The sequence below is a fragment of the Oncorhynchus tshawytscha genome, linkage group LG03, assembly GCF_018296145.1.
Source record: "Oncorhynchus tshawytscha isolate Ot180627B linkage group LG03, Otsh_v2.0, whole genome shotgun sequence".
Lineage (NCBI taxonomy): Eukaryota > Metazoa > Chordata > Actinopteri > Salmoniformes > Salmonidae > Oncorhynchus > Oncorhynchus tshawytscha.
Window position 1 is genome coordinate 45,306,146 of NC_056431.1, and position 25,544 is coordinate 45,331,689.

At 44.3% G+C, this 25,544-nt stretch overlaps 1 protein-coding gene across 9 annotated transcripts in view; it reads right to left on the bottom strand.

Annotated features, from left to right (window-relative positions):
- The window catches only part of LOC112245964 (dedicator of cytokinesis protein 9), a 119,099-nt gene that overhangs the window by 76,146 nt on the left and 17,409 nt on the right, over positions 1-25,544 (bottom strand). For 3 of the 9 annotated variants that reach the window (XM_024414202.2, XM_042317562.1, XM_024414201.2), the window contains exon 1: positions 3,806-4,219. The exons of 4 other annotated variants lie outside the window; for them this stretch is intronic. In XM_024414202.2, coding sequence (XP_024269970.2) covers positions 3,806-3,982 — 177 coding nt within the window. In that variant the 5' untranslated portion in view covers positions 3,983-4,219. Of the gene's footprint in view, positions 1-3,805; positions 4,222-25,544 lie in introns of those variants that run through there. 2 more of the 9 variants (XM_024414207.2, XM_042317589.1) reach the window with 2 other exon arrangements.

The following is a 25,544-nucleotide window of genomic DNA, read 5'->3' on the forward strand; positions in this document are numbered from 1 at the left end:
CACCTTAATGTTATTAGCATGTCTGGAAACAACCCATTCTAGGCAACTTCACAACGGCCTGAGACACCACACACAGAGTTACACACAATCATGACAAACAGAAAAACATTGCCCTAGCTAGCTAGATAGCTAAGTCTGTTGTTATTTAGCTGTGCTTACGGCTAGTGTGTAAAAAGTACAGGGGAGTGATCTGATTGTTTGTCTTCTCTCTGCAGAGATTTAACGGCACATTGCTTTCATGTGGATGTTCTGGTGAACGCCCAGCCTGTGTGTATAACACTGACTATCTATGGGGGCTAGTCAGAGTTTCCACTTGTAGAAAATAATTATAAGGATGACATAAATAGAGGAGAAGGATTGTATGCCTATAAGGAATTAGGCTAGGATAATATATTATGATCTCAGCAACGGACATTGCAAATATATGGTCCCACACCTCGTCCTAACGACATTAAGACAAACACCAGACTAAATTCAACGTGGTCATCATCTAAAGGAACAACAGCCATCCAGGGGAGTAACACTACGGCTAATTCACAGTTATGCTGTACAGCAGGGGTATTCAACTGGGGCCCGGGGTACTGTAGGGGTCCCCAAAAATTAATAATTTGTTGTCTATGACGGTGATTGGAGTTTCACTTTTTTTTTTATCTAAAAAAAAAAAAAAAACTGTGTGTGTGTGCTTTAAATTTGTTTTTTGTTTTTTTAAAAGTACACACACAGAGTTTATTTTTTTCCATTAAAAAAAAAAAGTGAAACTCCAATCACCCGTCATAGACTGTTCTCTCTGCAAGCGGTACCTTAGCCCCAAGTCTAGGTCCAAAAGACTCCTTAACAGCTTCTACCCCCAAGCCATAAGACTACTACTAATCAAATGGCCACCCGGACTATTTACATTGATGACCCCTACCTACATGCACAAATTAACTAACTAACCTGTACCCCCGCACATTGCGTTGGTACCGGTACCCCCTGTATATAGCCTCGTTATTGTTATTTTATTGTGTTACTTTTTATTTATCTAGTGAATATTTTCTTAATTCTTAACTCTATTTCTTGAACTGCATTGTTGGTTAAGGGCTTGTAATGAAGCATTTCACGTGAAGTATTCGACGCATGTGACATTTTGGGGGGGGATTTGATGAAGTCCTGAGCACCCTGGAGCAGGACAACGACCCTAAGCACACAGCCAAGATGATTCAGGATCAGTTTTTAATTTGGAATAAATTAGCAAAAATGTCTAAGCCTGTTTTTAAAAAACATATTTTCCACCCCTTTTTTCCTCCCCAATTTCGTGGTATCTAATTGGTAGTTACAGCCTTGTCTCACCGCTGCAACTCCTGTACGGACTCGGGAGAGGCGGAGGTCGAGAGCCACGCGTCCTCCGAAACACAACCCAACCAAGCCGCACTGCTTCCTGACACAATGCCCATCCAACCCGGAAGCCAGCCGTACCAATGTGTCCGAGGAAACACCGTACACCTGGCGACCGTGTCAGCGTGCACTGCGGCCGGCCCACCACAGGAGTCGCTAGTGCGCGATGAGACAAGGATATCCCTGCCGGCCAAACCCTCCCCTAACCTGGATGACGCTGGGTCAATTGCGCGCCGCCCCATGGGTCTCCCTGTTGTGGCCGGCTGCGACAGAGCCTGGATTCGAACCCAGAATCTGTAGTGGCACAGCTTGCACTGCGATGCGGCACTTTAGATATACAGAGTAATTGAGTCATTAGCCATTTGTTATAAGTGAAAACATTGTTAGTCTATATTTCAAGCATTACTCCTCAACACACCACACGATAAAGCTTATTTTATCATGGCCCAACTTGACGGCACCATTCTCTCTCCATCTCCTGCTCCCGAAACGACATTCCATTGATAAGAATAGCTGGCACATTTGCTTTTGTGTTGCAATATTGGTTTTGGCCTCAAATCTCCTGGAGCTCTAGAGGAGGAAAGAAGCTGTGCACTTGTCAACAGTATGGTAAGAATGTAAACATAGTGATGATGTACAACACAGCTAAGTAGTTTAGCAGGAGTGACAAAGACAAATCATGAAAAACGTAGAGAGCAGAATCCTAATAGCAGTGACCTTTGTCCCCTAAAGGCATCCACCCCACCCCTGAAGAGCGAGAGATGTGAGTTTCCTAAAGGAAGGAAAAGGGTGCGCTGGTGTAATCAGAGAGGGAGTAAAATAAGAGAACAGTCCAACTCTCAAAACAACCCCCCTAATGTCATACTGTGTGAGTCTGGACTGAAGAACTACCTACTAATAGCCACCCCTATCTCTCTGTGTGTGTGTGTGTGTGTGTGTGTGTGGCCCACCCAGTGGCTTTTACCCCTTTAACCTTTCCTTTAAAATCCCCCACACACAGAGATAATGACTTCAAGCCATAGGGAATGTATAGGACAACACTAATGGCTGACGTCTTTACAGGTTATGTGTACCAAAATACCTGCTATAAATCATAAGCATAACAACAAGGAGAGCAAAACTCCAGTCCAGGGGACAGGGGATTCCAGTACGGCTGGTCCATCTGAAACATTGTTTTATGAGGGCAGTCACCAAGGAGCTAAACATGCTTCGGTTTCAACCATATTGCATTTCTTCTGACGTCCTATCGGTTACAGTATAGCACACGGGTGTCCCACACGGGTGTCCCCCACGGGTGTCATGCGGCATCCTTCTCCCTGCCTGCACCTTTTCGCCTAATGATTTGTGACACGACCAAATGCCGAGAGGGAATTCAAATCAGTAGAGCTAGATGACCAGAGCATCTCTGAGCCATGGAAGGTCACAATGCCCTTGACCTATACATCTCTCCTGTCTCTTCGGTCTACTCTACCATGGAGCCGTCCCTGTCAATCTGTTCACATCACAGTTAACCCAATGGATGTCACATTCAGCAGGAGGAAAGAGCCATCAGTATCCTTTAGACACAGTTAGGAAGAATCCCAAATGGCACCCTAATCTACAAAGTGCACTACTTCTGACCAGGACCCATAAGGCTTAGTTTTAAAAAGTAGTGCACTATATAGGGAATAGGGTGCAATTGCATGCATCCTTAGAGAGCAAACAAGACATAGACAAAGGTCAAGACAGACAAGCTGGTACTGGGTAGAACAGAAGATGCAGCCAGCCAGCAGCCCAAAGATGATGGATTTGTAGCAGACACGGAGCCCACTGTCTCTCCTCTCCTGCACAGGGTTTAACCCATGGAGAGCATCAGAGGGTGAGATTCAAACCTCCTCTTATATTTCACACACTGGTGGTTCAAGTAAAATATAGTACTGAAATGGGTGCACTTCTGCAGCTGAAATGCAGTAGGCCAGTTAAAGGAGGAAATTGATTCATTTATCAAAAAAACGATTATTATGCTCCTTTTAAGTACATAAAAGCTGTCTTGTGGCTTTGGGTACCTCAAATGGAAGGATAAGATGTCCATTAAAAAACGAATATGGCAACACAATGGGGTTCGGCCTACTTTCCTACAGATCATGTGCTGTTTCCTGAGTTGGAAAAACGGTATCACATTTTGCTTCAATGGAAGTTTGGTGTTAAAGGAAACCTTGAAAAGTTCCCTATATAATTCACAGGATATGGGAAGACAGTTGAGTGGATTTAGGAACTGAAATCCTGTCTCTGGACACTACTTTGATTTAAAGAAGCACCTGGCTGCTGAGGGAGGTCAGGACTGGTGTTGTATTTATACTGTATGAAGAGATCGGAGCAGAGCTACAGTCTGGCAGGCATGTCATAAGTAATAACGAGACACACACACACACACACACACACACACACACACCTTCAGTACTCGAGGTGTTGGCCATGGGACCCGGGACTCCCTCCGGCTGCACGCGGCTTGTTCAGCCTCGTTCTGCCCGACGGGCTCGGCAGCACCACTTTTGCAGATGTACCCACAGTTCCTCTGTAAGACCGTACGCAGTCCGTCAAACACAACCACACTGGTGGTGCACCCCATCACTCCAGGTCCAAAACAGGCATCCCTCAGTAGAGCCGGACGATGACCCAGTTTCCCAGATCCAAACCTACTACAGCCTGGTCCATCCTGAAACACAGCTCCACAACTTCCACAACCCCCAGGGCGAGGCTGCTGTCTGGGCTCCGAGAAACAGAGAGATAGCCTGGGAGCCTGGAGAGAGCGTTTATCCAGCCAGGGAAAGGAGCCTCGGTCAGAGCCACAGCAAAGCAGAGCTGTCCCAGCCGGTGTTTGCAGGAGTGCCTCAGTCAGCAGGCAAGCGCGAGAGGGAGAGAGACGGGAAGGGGGGGGGATGCTGTGAGCGCTGCTGCAGCTTCAGCCAATGCTGAGCCTCGACACAACACCAGCTTCTATCGGCTGCTGCTGATGCTGTGCATCGCTCTCCCTTTCGCTCTCTCTTTTCCCCTGCCTCTCCCTTCTTTGAAACCTCAACTCTATCTTTCCCTTACTCACAGTCAGACCACATCTGTACATGAAAATATTTGCTTTTATTGCATTCTCTGGGGAATGCATTCAGAAATAAGCAGCCGGCATAACCGCACCCAAATACAATAGTTGTTCTTGTACAGTAAGGGGAGGGAATGTGATGAAGATTAAGGCGTTGACTAAGGAGTAAATGAACGTGTGCTAACTCTAGGATAGATCGTTTCCACAGTCAGGCAAAGCGCAATGTGGCTGAGTGCTTATTTAGTTGAAGTGAGAAACAAGGGGCAACGAAGGGACAAATTCTCCAAGAATCAAAAAAGTTCATCATTTACACTTCTCTAAAACATGAATAATGATGACATGGCAGCATATTACAGTTGGATTAATGAAAGCCTTAATAAAGACACAGTAAAAACTTCCTCCACCTCAGCCAGACTGCTTGGAAAACTGTTTTCTAAATGGACATGATCCTCCGTAATCTTCTCGATCAAGGGAAAGCTCATCTAAAAAGAACAGGATTTGAGTCAAACCTACTCTGTGACTTAACATATTCCAATTAAAGTGTGTGCCCACACAAACAGCAGCTGAGTCAGTCAGCCTGTGTTCAAAGACAAATCTGTTTTACTTTAGAAACCTGGAGAGAAAAAAAAATCTAAACATTTACCGGCCAGTGCTTTTGCTCAAAGCCATCTTTATTTACAAAGCACACCAAGGAAATGTACGGATTTAAGCCTTTTATGCCGAGACGTCACGCAGAGAATAAATTCTAAATAAAAGATTAGCCTCTGGCTGGATGAGAGCATGTCCTTCCTGTTCTACCAAGTGCACAAAACATATTAGAAGTAGGACAGAAAAGGTTGATTAAGCCAAGACCTTCAAGGATGTCAAACTAGGATTCATCCAGATACAATCCATCAGCCACACAGTTTACCTAGGGCCAGGAACTTTACCCATAAAACCATGCTGTTTAATAATCAACCTGAACTGGCTCCACCTTCATGAAGAAATTAATCAATATTCGCTTATATCAATTAATATCTCCCACCTGCAAATCAGGCCTGATTTTATGGACTCTCTGCCTTCGAGCCATTGCACATGTTTGTACTGACAAGAGTCTGCAGCGCCGTGCCCATGTCCTGATTGGGGAAAGACAGACAGGGAAACCGGGCACTGTCCATCTCTTGTTTACTTATCAATTTCCCGTCATTCTGAGGCGGCCCCTGTTTCCTGCTGCAGCTGTGGGTCGCATGCTCATAAAGTACCCCAGTACACACACTTACAGGACAGTAGCTGGCAGGGAATCATCCACGGCACCTGGGGTTGTATTGTCACATGCACATATCGGCTACTGAAGTGCATACAGTGAACAGTCTTCCTAGATACTGGGAGGGATTTCATGAACCAGAAAAATAACACTGATGAGAGTTCACCATTGAGAATGAGATTCATACTAAAACATTAATATTTCATTTGATATGAATTTACAAGCTGAAAATACATGCGATGTAAAATGTCTAATACAGAGTGGCTGCGGTCTATGGGGGGCACGGTAATTCCCCAAAGCCATGCAGTGTTCAGTTGACCGGTCAAAGGCTCAAACTCTGTGTGACTGGGGGAGATTTGCTACCACCATTACAGTAAAAGTCATACTGTGGGGCAATAACATTGATCAGGACACACACACACACACACAAAACCATCTGCAGCATTAGAAGTGCTTCCAAAGGGCGCACCAGTGTAGTGTGCTGCTAAACTCCCTCAGCATGTGCGTGTGCTGTGTTAATATTTCAGCAGCACCTGACACACTGAACTACATTCGATTGGGGGGGGGGGTGAGGAGTGCAGCTGAGCCCGGGGTTGATGGAATTCAGATATATGGGTGGGTGAGTGAGTGAGCAGGAGGAGGGATGGATGAAGACTTCAAGTATACTCATTGTTCTCTTAGAAATACATCCTCATGGCTTCAACACACTCTCCCCATCCCCCATGGCCTGCAGTCTACAGCAGGATAGACCGTCAGATGGTGGAGAGAGGGCTTTTAAGCTTAACATATAGAACAGCAAGAAGTAATCTGCTGTGAAATTGCCAAGTCAAACTCTACATTAGAGACTGATAAGAGCAGCCCGCAGAGTGGACTATGAGGAATGAAAGCTTCATGTCTCCTGCTTGAACTGTTGCTACTGTAAGAGCAGTGATCACATCCCTAAGTAAGGTAAAGGGCAAGAGGATCATGTACTATAGGGTTATGACAAAGGAATATCAGTGTGACTTCACAGCGTTATCGCTGGCTTGTCGTTCATAGTTATGCAGCACAGCAACTAAAATAGCATGCCCCTAAGCGACACAATACATGGACAGTCCGCACACACACACACACAACACATGGACACACACACACACACACACACACACACACACACACACACACACACACACACACGCGTCTGTCTAGTCAAGTAGGTTCTCTTTTGAAAACACTGTCAACAGTGAGACAGTTATTTTTGAGTGAGAACCATTGCAAATATAAGGTTAACTGGCTAATAATTAATTAGAGGACATGGTTTGAAGTGACACAGCTGGGTGGGATAAATCTCGCCTTGAGGACACAGATTCTTCCTGTTGTGCACACTGAGGTATGTCTAAAACAATGCCATGACACTCACTAAGTCCCATTATGAATCTATTGCAGGGTAGAAAGACTGCCACCTCTCATTGAAGCCATGGAAGTTCAAGGCCGACATTAGTACTGCAGGCATTGTTTGCATAAAAAAAAGGATCCCCATTATAGGCCTTGGTTCACTCCAGACCTGACTGCCCTTGACCAGCACAAAAACATCCTGTGGCAGACTGCAATAGCATCGAATAGTCCCTGCGATATGCAACTGTTCAAGGAAGTCCGGAACCAATACACACAGTCAGTCAGGAAAGCTCCTTAGCTTGGCTAAGCTTTTTCAAACAGAAATGTGCATCCTGTAGCTCCAACTCCCCCAAAAATTTGGGACACTAAAGTCCATGGAGAATAAGAGCACCTCCACCCAGCTGCCCACTGCACTGAGGCTAGGCGACACGGTCACCACTGATAAATCCATGATAATCGAACATTTCAATAAGCATTTCTCTACGGCTGGCCATGCTTTCCTCCTAGCTGCCCCAACCCCGGCCAACAGCTCCGCACCCCTTGCAGCTACTTCCCGAGCCTCCCCAGCTTCTCCTTCACCCAAATCCAGTTGGCAGATGTTCTGAAAGAGCTGCAAAACCTGGACCCAATCAGCTGGGCTAGACAATCTGGACCCTCTTTTTCTAAAATTATCCGCCGCCATTGTTGTAACCCCTATTACCAGTCTGTTCAACCTCTAATTTCGCCCGAGATCCCTAAAGATTGGAAAGCTGCCGCGGTCATCCCCCTCTTCAAAAGGGGGTGAAACTCTAGACTCAAACTGTTACAGACCAATATCCATCATGCCCTGCCTTTCTAAAGTCTTTGAAAGCCAAGTTAAGAAACAGATCACTGACCATTTCAAATCCCACCATACCATCTCCGCTGTGCAATCCGGTTTCCGAGCTGGTCACGGGTGCAAGTCAGCCACGCTCAAGGTACTAAACGATATCATAACCGCCATCGATAAAAGACAGTACTGTGCAGCAGTCTTCATCGACCTGGCCAAGGCTTTCGACTCTGTCAATCACCACATTCTTATTGGCAGACTCGATGGCCTCGGTTTCTCAAATGACTGCCTCGCCTGGTTCACCAACTACTTCGCAGATAGAGTTCAGTGTGTAAAATCGGAGGGCCTGTTGTCCGGACCTCTGGCAGTCTCTATGGGGGTACCACAGGGTTCAATTCTCGGGCCGACTCTTTTCTCTGTATATATCAACGATGTCGCTCTTGCTGCGGATGATTCCCTGATCCACCTCGACACAGACGGCACCATTCTGTATACATCTGGCCCTTCTTTGGACACCGTGTTAACTAACCTCCAAACTAACAAAACCCACCCGTAGCACGCGCTCCAGCAGGTATATCTCACTGGTCATCCCCAAAGCCACCACCTCCTTTGGCCGCCTTTCCTTCCAGTTCTCTGCTGCCAGTGACTGGAATGAATTGCAAAAATCGCTGAAGCTGGAGACTTACATTTCCCTCACTAACTTTAAACATCAGCTATCTGAGCAGCTAACCGATTGCTGCAGCTGTACATAGTCCATCTGTAAATAGCCTTCCCAATCTACCTACCTCATCCCCATATTATTTTTATTTACTTTGCTGCTCTTTTGCACACCATCATCTGCTCATCTATCACTCCAGTGTTAATCTGCTAAATTGTAATTGCTTTGCTACTTTGGCCTATTTATTGCCATATCTCCTCATGCCATTTGCACACACTGTATATAGACTTTATTTTTTTTCTATTGTGTTGACTGTACGCTTGTTTGTTCCATGTAACTTTGTGTTGTTGTTTCTGTCGCACTGCTTTGCTTTATCTTGGCCAGGTCACAGTTGTAACTGAGAACTTGTTCTCAAATAGCTTACCTGGTGAAATAATGGCGAAATAAAAAATGTACAAAATGGCAATCTTCCAGAAAGATATTCCACAAATGAACTTAAGGCACACATGTTAATTGAAATGCATTCCAGGTGACTACCTCATGAAGCTGGTTGAGAGAATGCCAAGGGTGTTCAAAGCTGCCATCAAGGCAAAGGGTGGGTACTTTGAAGAATCTAAAATATATTTTGATTTGTTTAACACTATTTTTGGTTACTGTGTTATTTCATAGTTGATGTTTTCACTATTATTCTAGAATGTAGAAAATAGTTGTAAATAAAAAAATGTAAAAACTTGAATGAGTAGGTGTGTCCAAACTTTTGATTGCTACTCTAAGTATTCACAACCCTTTGCTATGACACTCCAAATTGAGCTCAGGTGCATCCACCTTTATTTCATCATCCTTGAGATGTCACTACAACTTGATTGGAGTCCACCTGTGGCCAATTCAATTGTTTGGACATAATTTAGAAAGACACTATATAAAAAAGGTCTCACAGCTGACTGTGCATGTCAGAGCAGAAACTATACCATGTGAAGTCCACGGAACTATCTGTAGATCTCTGAGATTGTGATGAAGCATATATCTGGGGAAGGGTATACATTTTTTTTAAGAGTGTTAAAAGTTTCCAAAAGCACAGTGGTCTCCACTCTCCATCATTGGGAAATTGAACAATTATGGAACTTCCCATACTCTGCCTAGAGCTGGCTGTCTGACCAAACTGAGCAACTGGTCGAGAAGAACCTTGGTCAGGGAGGTGACCAAGAACCCAATGATCACTTTGACAGAACTACAGAGTTCCTTGGCTGAGATGGGAGAACCTGCCAGAAGGCAGGGCCTGGGAGACTGGTAAGGATAAAGGGAACAATAAGTCGAGCCAAATACAGGCAAATCCTTGATGAGAACCTGCTTCAGAGTGCAAACGACAGATTGGGGTGAAGATTTATGTTCCAATTGAACAGTGACCACAAGCATAAGCCAAAGCAATGCTGGAATGGCTTCAGAACAAGAATGTGAATGTCCTTGAGTGGCCCAGCCAAAACCCAGACTTGATCCCATTGAGAATCTGTGGAAAGACTTAAAGATTGCTGTTCACAGCCGCTAATTTAACAGAGCTTGAGAAAATCTGCAAGGAAAAATGGTAGAAAATCCCTAAATCCAGATATGCAAAGCTGCTACAGACATACCCAAGAAGACTCAAATGTGTAATCACCACCAAAGGTTACTCTACAAAGTATTGACGCAGTAGTGTGAATACTTATGTAAAAATAGATATTTCTGTATTTAATTTCTCAATAAATTTGCACAAATCTAAAAACATGTTTTCACTTTGTAATTATGTATTTTATTAGTATTGTGGGTTGAAGGGTGAGAATTATCTTGTTTGTTTTCTTTGAATCCATTTTGAATTCAGGCTGTAACAAGAAAATGTTGAATAAGTCAAGGGGTATTAATACTTTCTGAAGGTACTGATACATTGTCAGACATTTCTCGATTTCAAAATTTATTAGATGGCCATAAATGTTGTGTTTGGCTGTGTCACGGTTGAGGTCGACCTCTAAAATACCATTTCTCAGAGTGGTCCATAAAACCTAACCAGCTGTTAGAGTAAGGGGCCTTTTGCAACACAGTTCATCCTACTCTCATTTTGGAGGCTTGTTATCAGGGAATGGTTCTCTTAGCAATGCAGTGCAGAAATCCTCAATGCCTACGCAGGAGGTACAGTCCATGAGTCCTGCTGGGTGTCTGCAATCCCACTCCACCCCTCACCACCAACCAATCACATGATCAAGAGTTGGAAGTCTCCGAGAGGGTTACCCCGTAGAACAAACAGCTAATGATAAACCGGTACCGATAGTGCTGCAGCAGCAGTGCTGAGGAGAAACCAGATTGTGTGTGTGTGTGTGTGTGTGTGTGTGTACAGTACTGGGTTTGTTGTTCTTTTCTGTGTTGTGCTAATGATGAATAATTCAGGCCATGTTGGGTGGTGAAGACTGCTGAGTCACAGGGATCAGCTGTGTTTCTACTGCTTCACTCCACTCCTCCTCAGCAGGCTGCAGCACCGTAAGAACCTCTCCTCTGGACAACAAACAAACCACTGGGCCAGGATGTGGAGGGTAAACTCAGTGCCCCCCCCACCCACCCACACACACAGTCCCTAACCACTCAATAACCTCAATAACATTGTGACCTACAAGCAGAACATCCACAATCATCAGCCTCAGCAGAAAATCTGTTTTCTGTATGGACGCATTGTGGAATGAGACTATTCTGTACAGCAGTAGTTAACTAGACCAAGAGCAGCAATACTCCCTATACAGCAGTGATAGTACCACTGCAGTGTCAGCTATGGGAAATCGGAGTTGAAGCTTCCAAGCGCAAATCGGCTTAATGTATGCCATGGCAGAAGAAGGAGGTTGTGTGTGGATGTTGGAGTGTAAACATCCTGTATTAGGGCATGGAAGCTGTACCCGGCCCACGCTGAATCTGGACACAGCTGCCTGCTGCTGGCTTCTAGATAAGCACGGTCTGTCTGGGACTCAGCTGCACTGATGTACATGGCTGGATTACTGCTGCTGGTACTACAGCCAAACTGCAGCTCTTCTCACAAGTTTGTTTCATTTGTCCTCCACACTGATTACATCCCCCCCAACCAGTGTGTTTTGAAAGTTGGTGGCACGCATTCTCAGATTGATACCGACTGCTCAATCATACTTTTGTAGATGACTGGTGAATTCCCTGATTGGTGTTTACTGCTGTTTTCACATCAATATGGAGAGTCAGTGACATCGGCTGGGAACACTGCTGGACTGTTCTTCCCATCCGTCTATGGAATATACCATGTGACCGGAGGCTGCAGGACACACATCTCAGGGGCCAGCTCATCTGCTGCAGCCAGCTTAGGGCTGACATGGTACACACAGTGTCTAAAGATCTGAGCGCTGGGCATAAAGGAAGGGGATCCAAGATGATAGACATTTAATATCCTACCAATTTAGTTTAATTCCTACTCAGATATACAGTGCATTTTGAGAGTATTCAGACCCCTTGATTTTTTCCACATTTTGTTATGTTACAGCCTTATTCTAAAATGGATCCCCCCCCCCCATCAATCTACCCACAATACCACCTAATGACAAAGCAAAAACAGGGTTGTAGTAGAATTGTTATAAAAAATGTAAAAAACTGAAATATCATATTTACATAAGTGTTCAGATCCTTTACTCAGTACTTTGTTGAAGCACCTTTGGAAGCGTTTACAGCCTCAAGTTTTCTGGGGAATGACACTACAAGCGTGGCACACCTGTATTTGGGGGTTTCTCCCATTCTTCACTGCAGATCCTCTCAAGCTCTATCAGGTTGGATGGGGGGTGTCGCTGGACAGCTATTTTCAGGTCTCTCCAGAGATGTTAGATTGGGTTCAAGTCCGGGCTCTGGCTGGGCCACTCAAGGACATTCATAAACTTGTCCCGAAGCCACTCCTGCATTGTCTTGGCTGTGTGCTTAGAGTCATTGTCCTGTTGGAACATGAACCTTGGCCCCAGTTGGAGATCCTGAGCTCTCTGGAGCAGGTTTTCATCAAGGATCTATCTCTCTGTACTTTACTCCGTTCATCTTTCCCTCAATCCTGACTAGTTTCCCAGTCCTTGCCGCTGAAAAACAGTTTTCTGAGAGATGGTTGTCCTTCTGGAAGGTTCTCCCATCTCCACAGAAGAACTCTAGATCTCTGTCAGCAACAACTTCTACCAAACTGTTTTCACTTTGTCATTATGAGATATTGTGTGTAGATTGAAGAGGGTTTTTATTTATTTAATCAATTTTAGAATAAAGCTGTAAGGTACAAAATGTGGAAAAAGTCAAGAGGTCTGAATAATTTCCAAATGCACTGTACCTGGTTATCATGATGACACTGCGGCTAGACCGTGTAGTAGTAGCAGTTATATGTAACCAAGACTGCCCTGGTGTCACACAGTATGGATTCATAATACCATGCTGACTTGCTCAATTAATAAATGCTCCATCTGAACCCCTTAGAGACTTGAGGTCAGGAATCCCTGTGATCAATGAGCAGTGGTTGTTACCAGAACCCTTTATCTCTTCCACTTGGGGACACGGACACTGTACTCCACATCTGGTGACTGTAGACAATGTCACTGTCCTGCAATAGCCTCTAAACGGTGTCACCCTCCTCCTGAGGTATTATGTCATATAAGTGTAATGTCAAGCTGTGAGAGCAGAGCGGGTAGGGTCTAATTAAAAACATCAAAGGCTGAACATGTGGACACAGAAGGGTCAGCTGGAGTCCCCCCGCCCCATAGTGGGGAGATGGAACGTCCCATCGTGTACACTACATTACACAGCCCCATAAAGTTTCTGGATTAGAGGAGTGGAGGGGGCGGGGAGTCATGAGGAGTTGGCATCTCATCTGAGGAGTGTCCAAGTCAGGGGTCAGGTCCACAGCTGGCAGTGTTTCTATGCCCTGGGTCAGCTAGGAGCTCTGCGGGGGGAGTGTGTGTGTGTGTGTGTTTAACGGGCCGATATATAGAATAGTGGACAACAGTGACATCACCATGGTGTCCAACAGAGCAGGTAAGATAACACAGCGCTGCTCCCAGCTGGGTCTCTTTGGGGAGGTGGAGAGGGAAGCGGCTGTTTCCTTCTGATGTGTAAACCTTATCACAACAAAGCTACTCTCTTTGCCTACTTTCCTTGAGACTGACTTAAACCTCCTGAACGTTTGTCACTCCTGGAGAGTTCACTCGCACTAACGGGAAGTAGAGTGAAGGTTCATTCTTCCAACGTGCCTTTTCCTGGTCAAAGGGTGTCTAAATTGAGACAAAGTTCAGAACCATGATAGACAGTTACAAGAGACCGGGAGGGCTGAAGGGAGGGATAACAGTTGTGCATACGTACTGGCAGAAGGGAGAGGGAACGGGGCTGGAATTCCATGGTAACGGAATTAAGCTTTAAAATGTGTGCCAAATAAAAACCATTGATTTCAAAAGTTTAACAAACCATACGACTCTATGCACAAGGATTACTTTGAACAAGTTAGAGACAATTTCACAAAAACACATTTACTAGAAGAATGGTGCAGATGGAAAATCTCTCGTTTTTTTATGCCAAGCGTTCCTCTGAGATGCTGGCCCATGTTGACTTCAATAATTCCCACAGCTGGCTGGATGTCCTTTAGGTGGTGGACCATTCTTGATACACATAGGAAACTGTTCATAATGTTTTGTACACTCAGCATTTCTTATACCTTTTAAGACCTTTTCTGGTAGATGTTGTCAAAGCCCGTTTGACACAAACTGGTGAGCCTCAACAAAAAAATACCCATTGGCCTACACAAACTAAACTCTAGTCTCTCTTTTCACCTGCGACTGAGGTTAGCCTGTCCCTCTCCAAAATGGCACCGCAGCACAAATAAAAGGGGCCACATCCTCTTCCACTCAGTATTTTGGGATGGTTTATTTATCCCTGGAGAAGAAACCGACCCATTTTCCTGAGGGGCTTGGGCCCTGCTTCCTTTACTTTGTAGTGCTGCCACTGGGTGAGGCATAACTAACTTGGCCCGTTGTAGAAAAACATGCACAAACACAAATGTGGACGAACAGACCTGCGCACACACACCTTTTTTCCCCCCACACAAGCCTATTGATTGTCAAGTGTACAGAATACAGGAAGACACATAGGCTACATCTCGGTCTTTTGAAGTATCCCCTTTGCATCCCAATGACTTACTTAATTCAGTCCTAAGCCCCCCTGGGACACAGATAAAGATTGCTGGGGAGCCTCTACAGTAGATATTTCACATCATCCGGCTATGCCCTCTCCTCTCTGCAGTTCCCATTGCAGCACCAGCGTTGGCAGTCTGAAGCAGTGCCAACCCCCATGCCCATGGGCCTGCTGTCAAAGCCTTGTCACCCAGAGCCAGCTTGAGTTGGCACAGAAAAAAAAACATTAAACATTTGTCAAGTAGTGCCGTGTAGTGAAGATGCGCTCCCAGGATTAGGAATGAGGATCAAGCTGTCATATGGGTTGATATTGGTGGAACTAACGCTTAGATGACATCAGCTCCATTGCTATTCTGTCTGCATTTCCTTAAGGCAGTAGCCTAGTAAAACTATATTTCAGATTATTATCTCATGTATATGATTTCAACAACTCCATGATACTTTCCAATATTCCACTGCTCATCTTATTCTGTTCTGTTAAGTCAACATACCGTAAAATCTAACACAATCTTACATTTCTACCCTTATTGTTTTTTTGTGAAAATGTTCCCATAAAAGATGAGCCATTGAAGTTCAACTGCTCCTCCTTCCATCACAAGCAGAAAAGTTATGGCGGCACAGGAAGATATCACTCCCAATGCAGCTACTGCCACCTAAAGGCAACTGATCCTACTTCACCTCACACAACCATCCTCTTGTTTAGAAATGTTCACTAATACATTATTTTCATCACGCAAAAATACATTTGCATAGGTTTGTGTTCAAGCTTGTATTGCAAGCCATCTGGTTCAAATTAGACCTGAAAACACACAAACACACTACGCAATCAGTCTTGATTCACCATGCTCTACTCTGCCAAAGTTATGATGTAATTGCTAAGGTCCTCTCCAGATAGTGAGTCATGATTGAGTATTGTGTTTTGGATATGAAAACTGCTTTTAAAAGACCATATTTATTTTTGCTCTGTAAGCATAAAGCTGTAGTCATGCTCTTTGATGTGCAATGTTCTTATTATTTGTATAGTCTAGTCACTAAGCTTCTAACATTGTTCAGTCATCCCTACTTACAGGACTAGCCTGTGTTCGAGTAAGCGTGAGTGGTGTCATCACTGTCACTGTCCCTCCATGTCCCCACCAATGACGGTGCAAGACAAGTCACAGCCCGACTTGCCGGGCAACACTTGGCCGTCTTCACCAGTCACAGAGCTGACCAACTGTACCCCGAGCGTCAATCAACACACTGCAGTCATTGTTTATAGCTTACAACTCGGCCCTGGACAGCAGGTCAGTGAGAAAACAATCAGTGCTCACACTGGGAGGACTTTCTGACCGCAGGCAGAGGGAGTACAGTGCAGTTAAGGCGGACCCAGTTCCTGGAATTCCTGCTTATATTACTTACTCGGCCTAGAACCACATCTAAGTCCACAAACATGACCATTACAGCAGACGGCCTGAGGGAACCAAATACCTACTGATAACATTATGATACCCACAATGTCTAAGCAAAGCTAAACATGACTACTCATTCAATTATTTTTGCGACACAAACATGGCTTTCACAGAGTAGCTGTGACTGTAAAAACCTGCTTCCCATTCGACAAGAGGCTACAGAAACCACAAATCAATCATTGACCTATAAGGGTTAAACAAACATACTTGCCAAACAGAGGGGTTGAGGGAAAACCATGTGCTTCATGTGGGAAAGACATGGCTTTTCCTCCAACCAGATGCAGTATTTTGTCCACATGTACAGCGTACAGGGCTTAGGTGTGGGGTCTTTTCAAGACAGCGGTGAGGGTCTTATAAAAAGGGACGGTACACAACATGCAGTCACCCAGCTGGAGGAGGAGAGATCAGCAAACAAGCCCACTTGCCTGGCCCAGGGGTCACCTCTGTGAGAAAGGATATGACTGACCACATACTGTACATGACTCCTCATTGACAGCTACTGTGGTCCAGTGGTAACCCTCTGGGCATGGCGGCTCCATGGACATATACGACTCTCCACCATAGACTGGGGCTCAATCTCTGTGTGCTCCCAAACCTCCTCATCGACAGTGCATTCGGAAGGTAGGAAGGTGGAAGGTGAACCTTTGCCCCAGTCTGAGGTCCTGAGCAGGGTTTCAAAGATCTCTGTACTTTGCTCTGTTTATCTTTCCCTCGTCTAGTCTCCCAGTCCCTGTAGCTACCTCTGAAAAACATCCCCACAGCATGATGCTGCCACCACCATGCTTCACCGTAGCGATGGTGCCAGGTTTCCTCCATATGTGACACTTGGCATTCAGGCCAAAGAGTTCAATCTTGGTTTCATCAGACCAGAGAATCTTGTTTCTCATGGTCTGAGAGTATTTAGGTGCCTTTTAGCAAACTCCAAGCAGGCTGTCATGTGCCTTTTACTGAAGAGTGGCTTCCCTCTGGCCACTCTTCCATAATGGTCTGATTGGTGGAGTGCTGCAGAGGCGGTTGTCCTTCTGGAAGGTTCTCCCATCTTCACAGACGAATTCTGGAGGTCTGTCAGAGTGACCATCGGGTTCTTGGTAAGCTCGCTGACCAAGGCCCTTCTCCCCCAATTGCTCTGTTTGGCCAGGCGGCCAGCTCTAGAACGAGTCTTGGTGGTTCCAAACTTCTTCCATTTAAGAATGATGGAGGCCACTGTGTTCTTGTAGACCTTCAATGCTGCAGACATGTTTTGGTACTCTTTTTGGTACTCTTCCCCAGATCTGTGCCTCGACACAACCCTGTCTCGGAGCTCTGTGGTCAATTCCTTCGACCTCATGGCTTGGTTTTTGCTCTGACATGCACTGTCAACTGTGGGACCTGATATAGACAGGTGTGTGTCGTTCCAAATCATGTCCAATCAATTTAATTTACCACAGGTGGACACCAATCAAGTTGGAGTCCACCCGAGCTTCACCGTAATGCACCAGAGCTCAATTGAGTCTCATAGCAAAGGGTCTGAATACTTATGTATTTTTTTGTTTTTTTAAATTAGGTAAGTCAGGTAAGAACAAATTCTTATTTACAATGACGGCCTACCGGGGAACAGTGGGTTAACTGCCTTGTTCAGGGGCAGAACGAGAACGACAGATTTTCTGGGATTCGATCCAGCAACCTTTCGGTTACTGGCCCAACGCTCTAACCACTAGGCTACCTGCCACCCCAAATAAGGTATTTCTGTTTTTGCTTTGTCATTATGGGATATTGTGTGTAGATTGATGAGGAAAATAGTATATTAAATACATTTTAGAATAAGGCTGTAATGTAACAAATTCCTACTTTCTAATAAGTATGTCTGTCAATAAAAGCATTCAAATACATTGATAGTCTCAGAATGGTGTTATGTAGTGCCCTACAGTAAGTTAATGGGTTGCTTATGAGATCAACAATTGAATGGACATTGGACAAGCCTTACAGTATTATTGACTTGGTGTGGAAGGAGCAGCCAGTTGTAATACACTAATGCATCAAAGTGAATAGAATTGTACAACAACTTGCTGTTATTTATGCAAGCAAATGCCTGTGTGCAGACAAAGGCATCGGAATATATCGAAACATAAGATACATTTTAGGAGTCTGTCATTTTATCTAAGGAGTCTATAATTCAAAACATGTTTATCAGTCATTTATTACAGAGTTAACCATTAATAACAATGGGATTCATTTGAAAATGAACCATGCAAAAATCAGTGGTTAAACCTTTTTCCTTTTGGAAACCAGTCTTCCAGTTGAGGCAGCTAAGAGAGGAGACGCTTACTGAGAAGAGCATGGGAAATCCCCACATAAGTGTAGTCATTAAGAGATTAACTTGCTGTCCCAACAGATGGTACAGTATGTAACAAGATTCCCTTAAAAAGAGTTACTCCGAGTAGATTAAAAATACAGATCACTTCCTTCAATTGGCATATGTCATTTGAGATGCTTAAGCTTAGCATTGCCACACACCAACATAGCGTACTGTACAGTGTGTAACATGAGATATGTGATGGGCGGAGGGAGAGAAAGAGGGAAGAATGTCAGGAAGCGATCGTCGCCCAGCTGGGGCATGCTCGGAGGAAGGTGCAGAGAGTGTCCGAGTCGCAGCGGGAGGGGACTCTAATCTTTAGAACCCCCAGTGACAACCAGCATGGGACAGAACTCACTGGGCTGGGAAAGAAATGCCCCTGAGACAGTGAGTGAGCGAGAACCTGATAGCTACGGGATCAAAGCTGTTCCTCATTCATCAAGTCTATTTTTAAACCGATAGAGGGCTATAGGAAAACCCATCCTTTCACATGTGCTTATTGAACACAGTGGGGTCCGGAATTAGTGATAAAGACGAGCAAAAACAAGACTGAAATAAATACAAATACTGAACGCAACAACAAAAATGGTAATATTATTTTATACTAATACAATTGCTCAGAGAAAGATATTCTGTTTAAGAAGTAACAAAATATATATTTTTTAAAAGGGTCAAAATTATTATTGGATCACTTGTTTTCAATACACCAGCACCCTCCCCCTGCGAGGATAACGACACAGCCTTTTTTCTCAAATGTTTTATGAGATTGGAAAACACATTGGGAGGGATCTTAGACCCTTCCTCCATACACAATCTTTCCAAACCTGTGGTTTGAATTGATGAGGTATTTGTATTATACAGTCTTTGTTGCTCATCTTTATCAAGGGTGTCAATCATTTCAGACCCCACTGTATATTCCGTACGTGTTCCTTACCACATTATAACCTGTGTAATTAAAGCATGAAGATCCTAACATAAAAAGGATCACAGATAATGGTTTGTGACAGATGTCTTATGATAGGGAGGTGAAGGAGCAGCAGGGAAGGGCAGGGAAGTGGTTTGGATCCTCAGCTTTATCTTCTGTAATCAGTGGAAAACCTATTGAGCCTTGCTTCAGCACCCTGTTGACAATCAGAATGCCATGCATCCTTCTACCTGCACTGCTGTCGCTGTACCACTGGGAACCTTAAGCCTCTCTGATGAGCTGTGGACTGACACTGTAGGGTTGGCATACACACGAAGGTGACTGGACCCTGGACAGAAAACCTTGTGCATTCTGAGCTTTAGCAGAGGCAAAGAAATGCTGTCAGCATCCAGGTGAAATAAAAATTAAAAAAATATCTGGGTTAGTGTTTAGTTCTGTTGTAATCGATGGTTCTATAACTGCAGGCGGTGCCTTTACGACTGCCTCCCTGGCCGGCTGGAAATTGGCAGGGACACTGGCTCGGTTTACAATGGCAGAGAGGTGGCACACAGCCCTCCTCCTGACATGGCAGTGTGAGCTGGCTGCAGCCCGGCAGGGCTGCGGGTGGTGCCCCCTTGGAACCTCCCACCCTTCCTGACAGAGGAAACACATGTTCTGGCATCTCTGTTTTAGAAAGTCTGGGACAGTCAATATTGAACTGCATAGTTTCGTCTCATGGCCTGTCTGTGACTTGAATAGGCCACATTCTGCACACTGTCTCACCAGTCAGTCCCAGTGTACAGTGCCTTTGGAAAGTATTCAGACCCATTGACTTTAACATTTTGTTACGTTTAAAAAAAAATAATAATAATAAGAATAATAAGAATCCTCAGCTATCTACACACAATACTCCATAATGACAAAGCTACAACAGAAATACCAAATTTACATAAGTATTCAGACCCTTTGCTATGAGACTCGAAATTGAGCTCAGGTGCATCCTGTTTCCAATGATCATCCTTGAGATGTTTCTACAACTTGATTGGAGTCCACCTGTGGTAAATTCAATTGATTTAACATGATATGGAAAGGCACACATACTTGTATATGTAAGATCCCACAGTTGACAGTGCATGTCAGAGCAAAAACCAAGCCACAAGGTCGAAGGAATTGTCCGTAGAGCTCAGAGAGAGGATTGTGTCGAGGTACAGATCTGGAGAAGGGTACCAAAACATTTCTGCAGCATTGAAGGTCTACAAGAACACAGTGACCTCCATCATTCTTAAATGGGAGAAGTTTGGAACCACAAAGACTCTTCCGAGAGCTGGCAGCCCGGTCAAACTGAGCAATCGGGGGAGAAGGACCTTGGTCAGGGAGGTTACAAAGAACCCGATGGTCACTCTGACAGAGATCTAGAGCTCTACATCCTACCTGACAGAGCTTGAAAGGATCTCCAGAGAAAAATGGGAGAAACTCCCCAAATACAGGTTTGTCAAGCTTTTACCATCATACCCAAGAACACTCGAGGCTGTATTCGCTGCAAAAGGTGCTTCAACAAAAGTACTGAGTAAAGGACCTGAATACTTATGTAAATGTGATATTTCCAGGGTTTTTATTATAAATTTGCAAAAGTGTCTAAAAACCTCTCATTATGGGGTATTGTGAGGATTGATGAAGGGGGGAAAAATAATGTAATCAATTTTAGAATAGGGCTGTAACGTAACAAAATGTGGAAAAAGTCAAAGGGCTCTGAATACTTTCCGAAGGCACTGTATGTATAGCACACAATGCAGCACTCCAAGTTTTTTAGTGAACTTTCAGCTGATGCACTTATTACTGGGATCAGGATAGCTGCAATAGAGCTTTAAAACTGTGTGACTGGTTGCTATGGCAGCTGAGGTTGACTGTGGTCACACGACACTCTAAGCTAGTCACCAGGGGGAGAACAAGAAAGGGCTTCTCCAGGGTTGGTGGTTGGTTGGACCGTCATTAAATCGTGATCACCTGTCCTCAGGAACAGGGAGACATCCAATAGCCCAAATAACACTTTAAATGATTAACTAATAGCTTAGTGAGAGGGGGGGTGGTATGACACAGGTCACACCCCTGTAACAGTGACTAGAAACACTAAGAAGAGCTTTAGAGGTCAGAGCTACTGAGCTCTTTATACTCCATCTTCCTGCAGGGCCACGTTAGTTTAGAACAGACAGCGGTGGTGTGATGCGGCATGCTTCTGACACTCCCTTTTAGGTTGTAGCCCCACATATGCAGGGACGTAAACAAAGCAGTGTCTGGGATCACCCTCGAGTCCTCGATCACAAACAAGGCTGATTGGGAGCACCGCCCCAAGGCTTACATACACATCACGTCCGTGCTTTATTTACACGGTCCCGTCGCAGCAGCAAAGTGCTTCCTCATGATAAGTCCCTGTAAAACAAAACGAGGAGCAAACAAAAACAACTCCTCAAGTAGAGTCCTCATTCCACTGTATACACAGCCTGGGACAGAGAAACCAAATACTGTCACATGGGAATATGATTTCCTGCTTCGTAATACATTGGTTTATGTCAATCGTTTTTTTGTCGCCTTTTGACTTTAATTTTCAATGTGTCAGCTGATGTAACGGACCACACGCAATCAATGATCATACCTAACACTGGCCCTGCAAAAACACAGTCATTTGTATGTAGGCTAAGCTATATTGTGGGAGAGCGTGAGGGGTACAGCACAATAGGCTTGTGTCAGGTTTCCAAAACAACAGTTCAGTCTTTCAAGTACATTAGCCTCGACTGGGATACCACTTATCATAATTCCTCTATGATTGAAAGGTTCTTATATATTAGCATTTTGCCTGAGCACAATAAAGAGAAGGATGAAACACCCACAACTCAACTGTGTAACTTTTCCATTCCCGATTAGAACTCCAAACAGCTTTACAGGCTATAAAACATTACCCCCAACCCCCAACCCACACACAATCCAAATAGCAGGCCAGGCAAACTGAACACAAACCCTGCCCATCCCCACCCGGTCTCTGAGAACAGCCCCCGCCCTTGTGGGCCAGGCCTCTCCTCCTCCCTCCCTGGGCTACAGTTTCAGACTTAGGAATTCCAACTATGCAGCCAGCCTGATGAAAAGTAATTAAAGTTGATCCCCACTGGCTACGCAGACAGGTACCATACAGATACAGCCAGTGCAGTGCACAGAGCCATACGTGTGCTAGGCTAATGATAAAGAGCTTCTCAATCCCATTTAATCAAACTAGCAGCAGGTAACATGGGAGGGGATATGATCAGAGACTGTGGCAACCCATCATTCAGGGCAGGTGGGGCAGAGCCCCTTGGGTGCTGCCAGAGAGTTACATTAGAAGTGCCCATCCAAGAAGTCTCAAGGTCATTGGCCACATATAAAATGATGTCAAATCAGGTTATATGTACAGTAGCTTTGATTGAACTGATCATGTCAACATCTTAGCTAGCTGTTGTCGACATCTGCTGGAAAATCCTTCCTTGTCGAAATAATGAAGAGAAATAATGAAGAGAAATCATAGATAAAACGTATCGGTGCTCATCGGCCATACATTACACAACAAGTTGGAAATCGCAAATTCGACAATGAGTGGTTTGGAAGGAATCAGTGACAGTGGCTAACTGCAAGCATTGCAAAGCAATCACTAGCCTGCTACTCAGTGGAGTGGCTGTGTGGTCCCAAATCGGGAATTAAGGGGATCTTTTCCAAGTTTGACACGATAAATATTCAACATTGGCCGTGCTGTCAATGAAGCATGATTTGTGCCGTGCTCAAACCAAATAAACTCGGAACTGCCGAAAACTTGACTTCAGTGCGTTCGGGAATAAACAAGCTGCGACTGGGAAAATAAGTTTTGAAAGGTCATCTAACTCAGAATTGTAAATCCGGCATCTTTCTAGTGCTACGACCCGAGAATCAATGACGTCATCATGAACTTTTTCCCAGTTCTTTGGAAAGCACCATAAATCCAGAGAATACCAGACTTCAAATCACAAAATTTGCCCACGAAGGATCGCCCCGCCTCGCCATTCCTGTTCAAGTGAGCACAACAAGGTGAGTCCAAAAATGTCTTGTATGCTGCTGCATAAATTATGAAATATGCCAGTGAGATATGTAGAATGTAGCTAAGAAAGTAATACTAAGTGTATGTTGTGTAGTAAGATGTTAGTAGCCCATGTGTCTCACCCTAATAATGTGGTATATTTTCACCTCTTAATTTCACCTACTGTTCTGACTTGGTGGTGCACATGTAGCCTATAACCTGTTTTAAGAAATGTAATCATTGAATATTGTAAGAGCTTTGATTTTCTGCTTATATGGCCCCTTTATTTATCCTACAGTTCTGACTTGTTGTACAGGGAGAACTCTGTAAGAAAGGCCCATGTTCTGATTTCTGTCGCTGTACATTTCAAAAGTGCTAAACAAATAGCTATATTGACTGCGTCCATCCTAGCTTGCTCATTAATGTCTTAATCGAAATTATGGATTGCCTCTTATCCACTTGTGGTCCCCTTATGCCATAGTTTGCGCATCTCAATTGTCAGTAGAAACCACATTTGTTAAAGCAAGTCAGCCATATCAGCTATGTTTTTTAAAGGCAGTAAATGAGGCTGAATCAGCTGTTTCACTGCCAATCAAGGCTCCGCTGATAGCCAGGTGTAGCAGTGGTAAGATGTTGGGACTGCTGTTGGGACTCTGCTGTTGGGACAGCTTTATGTAGGCCGTTTGTGGGCACTGTTTGTCAACGTTATAGTGCAACTAATGTATTGTTTAGTGGCTTTGCTGACATGCATCCCACTTTTCTTTTTTACCCCACCAAGATGTACATGCTAAAATGGCCACTGATCAGAGACATGGCCTTAATCTCTATTTAAGGTTTTATGATTTGAATACAAAAACACATCTAAACTTGCCTGTTGATAACAAAGCATAGATCCAATGGGACGAACTAAATACAATGACTGCAGTAGCAGATCCAGATAAGATACAGACAACTGGCACTGAAACACACAAACAGACTAAGGGGGAAAATTCCAGAAGAACAATAAAGTTTTACAAACTTTCACTTTCATCTTACTGTAGACAGACTCCAGGGGCAGAGACCTGGAATTGTAAGTAGATCTCCAAACACACCTCAGCATTCCTCCAACATCAGAAGTCAAATATACTGTACCAGAACACTTTTCCCTATATGAGTCAATAGTAAACACTCTTTAATGTTTGAATTTTAAAAAACACATTAGGTTTTCAATGTGTGTTATCAAATTGAACATCGACTACAAAAAGGGATTTATTGATGATTTCAAAGTGTACTCTAATCCCACTCTCTCTACAGTAGATGACCACATGGAGCGAGTCTGGGTGAAAGGTCAATGATCACAGTTAACCGAAGTCAAGGTGGTCTGTGTGGCTGCGCAGATATGACGGTCTCTTCAAAGCAGATGAACCTACAGTATAGTAGCAGTCCACTCTGGTAAGTCAATAGTTTGGCTCTGGGACACATACCCCTAGAATCACCAGGGACTTCAACCTTGGTGTGGAGCTTGACCAGTAATACTTCATCTGAGCTGGATTATACTTTAAGAAATAATTAGGTGCTATAGGCTCTGATGGAAGAGGATGTGGCTCTTCATTATCTATGTTGTATCAATAAAAGGGGAGCAAAATGTCTCATGAAGAGGGCTGGGGGGGGTACTGGAAGTGGTTCAAAAATGGAGAAAAGGCCAAGCAGAGGAGTAAAGAAAACAGATGAGAGAAAGCTTGGCTTCAAGTTCACCCTTCAGAGGCACCGGTCAATTCCCACAATTACAACGTTAAGGTAGTTAGTAGAGGGAGGGTAAAGGGAGAGAAGCAATACTTTTATAGACAAATCAAGGGGCCTAAAAGAACAAAACACACCTCACGAAACAAAATAAACAACCTTTTAAATGAAATGTTTTCTCCATCAGTAAGTGAGATCCGTCTAGATTACACAATACTTCCCACACTTTACCTCCATGCAGTAAACACGGACCGGTCTCCACTCTCTGCTAGGTCCTGCACAGTTGGACGTAATGCTTGAGGACATAATCCCCCGAGTTTAATCTACAAACTAGGAGGAGGAGGAGAGTCACAGCGCTGATCG